Source organism: Tachysurus fulvidraco, chromosome 1 (assembly GCF_022655615.1).
Source record: "Tachysurus fulvidraco isolate hzauxx_2018 chromosome 1, HZAU_PFXX_2.0, whole genome shotgun sequence".
Classification (NCBI taxonomy): domain Eukaryota; kingdom Metazoa; phylum Chordata; class Actinopteri; order Siluriformes; family Bagridae; genus Tachysurus; species Tachysurus fulvidraco.
Window position 1 is genome coordinate 11,981,939 of NC_062518.1, and position 4,028 is coordinate 11,985,966.

Consider the following 4,028-nt stretch of genomic DNA (forward strand, 5'->3'; position numbering starts at 1 on the left):
ATTTTTTAACTGATTACCATCATGATTGCAAAAAAATTACAAAAATCTCAGGGAATAAAGATGATTTATAAACAAAAACAACATCGACGAATACAGATCACTGCAACGTAGGAAATTTATGAACTTAGCAGCTTCTGTGTATAGAATTTGTAATCTTGACAGAATTGTACCATTTTAAAACAAAACACTTATTTTTTTTAAATTTCCATTTTTATAAATTTTAATATTTTATTATATTAGTATATTTGTAACATAAGTGACTAAAAACAAACAAATGTTTCTTGATCTGTGGATGATTTTTATTCTTGCAATTGATTTATAAAATGTATAATAAATGTATAATACATGTATAGCAAAAATACAACATGATTAGTAAATTTATTAGAGGATGTGTTAGAATGTTAGAAATTGTAAAAATGTGATGGAAGAGAAGCTAAAAGAGGCATGTAAAGAGGAATAGAAGATGATGGTGGCTTTGATGAAATAAAGATGATCAAACTAGGGAGTCGCCGGCTTTTGTTCGCAAAAGTTTAAGCACTGTACTAAAAGATGACTTGCTTTGATTTTGACTTCCTTGAATAACTTCAGCTCGAAACAGCATTCATGGTACTGCTATAAGGAGGATATTTAAATTGAACACTCAGGTAAAAACTTCAGATAAACTCATAATAGCTGAACAGAGAAAATGTCAATCAAACATTGCAATAAACTCTTATCAAAATGTGCCCAGGTGGCTGTTTTGGCAAATCTGATATTTGAGGGGAAAAACCCATCAGCAGAATCATTTTAAACTTTGCATACAGATTTAAAAATGATTCAAAAGCATTTGAAATACACTGGTGATGTAAAGAGTGACATATTTAACTGCAATACAGTCTGTTAATACGTAGAATGTCATTGGGGCCCATTTCGGTGGCACGTCCAATGGGAGCATTATTGTCCGGAATAGGGATGATGGTCGGCTCCCTGTTCTTGGAGAAAGCAAACCTGGACCGAGACAGTGTGGCATGAGAACAGTGAGATATGGAAATTTAAAAATATCAAAAAATATATATAATTAATTAGTATAATTCTTTACCTTGAATAGTGCATGACAGAATTGTAGTCATATGGCGTGTTCAAATTGTTAGTGTTAATTTTATCAAAATTGTGCTCTTGTCCTGTGAATACATTAATGATGTAATTGTTATTGTGATGTTGTTTCTTTTGTCTTTTTTGACTGTTAACTTTATTAACAAGGAATGCAAAGTGAATGTCCTTCTCTGCTCACCATTAATAACATTCTGCAAGAGGATTCTGACATGATCATCACGGTCACTACGAGTCTGCTCATGATTAAAGCCCAGAGCATGCAGAAGCTCATGCTGGACGATGTGATGGAAAACACAGCCATTGCGTTGTAGAGAAACAACCTGCCTTCCACCCCTACGACCCACTGAAGAGTAGCACCTGTAGAGCAAAGAATAAATTCTTATGATTTGGATTGCATTTGATTGTGATTTGCATTCATTATACGAGAGCTGAGTGGCAGTTAAAGCAAATGTTTGACTATGTTTCTGGATTGATGACATACCCCTGGTCTGACAGTATATGAATGAAGTCTTCTTCATTGCTGCGAGGTACGAATTGGATACAGGTTGAATTTCTGAAGGAGTTCAGGGCACGCTCGATAATGTTTCTTTCAGAGGTTGCTGACAGAAAGAGAGAAGGTTGTTGAACCTAGTTAATGGAGCTCTGCACATATTACTTTGAAACCAGTTAGGAAGTGATACTCACCATACTGTCTGGAAATGACAAAGGGTACTTTAACCTTCCCATCACTGGCCCTGGGCCACTTGCACCGGCGAGAAGTACATGGATCTGCATTCTTGAGCCCAGGGTACACCGCTATGTCACCATGTGTAATGATCATACCATCCTTCAGGTATCCTGTACAATAAAGCAGTGGGATTTGTAGTACTACCACCTACCACCTGTTTTATTAAACTAATGTAAGACTGAACATTGTAAGCTAGATATTAATTCAGAGAGCTAGCCCGAGAGCTGCTTCAATAGGAAATCTTACTTTCAAAATGTATTTATTTAAAGTATGTCCCATGACCAATAACATTAGTTAAAAAAACAAACATTATTTTAAAACAGAGCCAGAAACTATGTGGTCAAGTGCATTTTTTAAACCTTACCAGCATTCTTGTTGGCTCTTTCAATTATAGAAGATACGGAGAAATAATCAGGGTCATTGATGTCATCTGAATTGAATACCAGACAAATTAGTTAAAAAAATAATTGGCAATTATTAGTTTATTAAATAGTATTCAGACTGTTATCCATGGATTCATTGTATGTTTCATTGTATGTATGTATGTATGTATGTATGTATGTATGTATGTATGTATGTATGTATGTATCTATCTATCTATCTATCTATCTATCTATCTATCTATCTATCTATCTATCTATCTACAGTATCTAACTCTCAGATCAATATCTATTATAGTTCTTTCACTTGAAAGTAAATACTAACAAGTTTGCATGGAAAGATATGTCAGAACATAGGTTTTTTTTTTGTTACAAATAAATTATTGCTGCTTAATCCATAATTTAAATCAGTCACTGTTGTATCTCACTGCTAAATAATTTACTTGCTGTTCCAGTTTTAAATAGAAATGAGCAGACATGATTTGATTATATAACTAATCTCTTTCAAATGTATTAATTCTAACTTTACCAATTACGCTGTTACAACTATGTCACTCTTTGCCAGGTTACTACATAAACAGACGTACCTACAATATATAATATCTCAGTCATCAACCTTATGTTCAAACAGGGCCAGGACGCCATGAAGTCAAGTGCATTTTAAAAAAAAGAAAGAAAACCTTACCAGCGTGCTTGTTGGCATTTTCAATTATAGAAGATACAGAGAAATAATCAGGGTCTTTGATGTCATCTGAAATAAATAAGGTGAAGTAAGTTAAAAAAAAAAAAACATGCTTAAAATATAAATGAATTAAGAATTTGAATCAAGTAGCATCTTACTAGTCACATCCTCAGTGTTCACATCAACCAGCACCTGTTTGATAAATTTTCAAAATGTCTGTGAGATGTAGTTATTCAGGTGCCAGATAAAAAGCAATATATCACTAGAAAAATGTACTTTTAAGGTCTACCGAGATTTGGTCATCATGTATCTTAGGTTGTTAAAATTTCTTTTAGCTCACCTTTATGGCACGGCTCTGAACTAGACCGATGCCCAGCAGGAACAGGATGTTTTGCAGCAGATGCATGATGAGAGACGGATTCAGTGAAGCAGCACTTTGAGTAGTGAACGCTCACGGAGTGCAGTTTAAATACACACAGAAGAGATTATCACTTCCCTTTCACAAAACTCTATTTCTCAATTGGTGGTTATGGCAAGAAAAATGGACCTAGACAATCTTACGTAAAAGACAAACACTTGAAGCTTCCTTTAAAATTTCCAACCGTTGTAACCTAATTCTAAATCTGAACCCTTTACAAATCTTAACTTGAGTTCAATACTCACCATTTGGCTACACTGAAACTATGGGTATGCTAACATCTCAAAATTCTTCATGCATTAATGCATCAATTACCTATGACGTGTGATTTACTCGTCATCCATATCATAATAACAGGCAAGTATATTCTGTATGAATAAACCCAAACTGTCACATGTGATTAAATGTGTCTAAAAATATATGCAATCCACCAATCTAGAAAGTCTGTTGGAGTAAAACACTTTTCTATTAAACAGGTGTAGTTGCTGACAAGAGTCTGCTTTTCATTTTCTATTCTTGTGAATCATTCAAAAACACCTTTTCCAGTTTCAATTTAATGACATTAACCATGTTTGTATAGCAAGATATATAAAAAAGAGCAAGTGAATTTGATTTGAAGGAACATGCTTCCTCCTGGACAAATTACTGACCTCAGCCATTTCCAACACTTTTAGGATAAAATGGAACAGTTATGGATGATTTATGGATCAGTTAGCCACATCAATAATG

At 34.0% G+C, this 4,028-nt stretch overlaps 1 protein-coding gene across 2 annotated transcripts; it reads right to left on the reverse strand.

Annotated features, from left to right (window-relative positions):
* Positions 1 to 275: 275 nt before the first annotated feature.
* LOC113634255 (low choriolytic enzyme-like) lies at positions 276 to 3,349 on the reverse strand. Of its 2 annotated transcripts, XM_027133079.2 has the most exons (9): positions 3,222 to 3,349; positions 3,040 to 3,073; positions 2,885 to 2,950; positions 2,184 to 2,249; positions 1,777 to 1,929; positions 1,574 to 1,691; positions 1,271 to 1,449; positions 1,079 to 1,160; positions 276 to 987 (listed from the first exon to the last, which is right to left on the reverse strand). In XM_027133079.2, exons 1-9 carry the CDS (start codon positions 3,285 to 3,287, stop codon positions 861 to 863), a joined length of 891 nt encoding a protein of 296 aa, XP_026988880.1. In that variant the 5' UTR covers positions 3,288 to 3,349; the 3' UTR covers positions 276 to 860. The 2 variants fall into 2 exon arrangements, with proteins under 2 accessions (XP_026988880.1, XP_026988881.1); XM_027133080.2 differs by lacking the exon at positions 2,885 to 2,950 and having other exon boundaries at positions 3,222 to 3,348.
* Between the last annotated feature and the right edge of the window lie 679 nt (positions 3,350 to 4,028).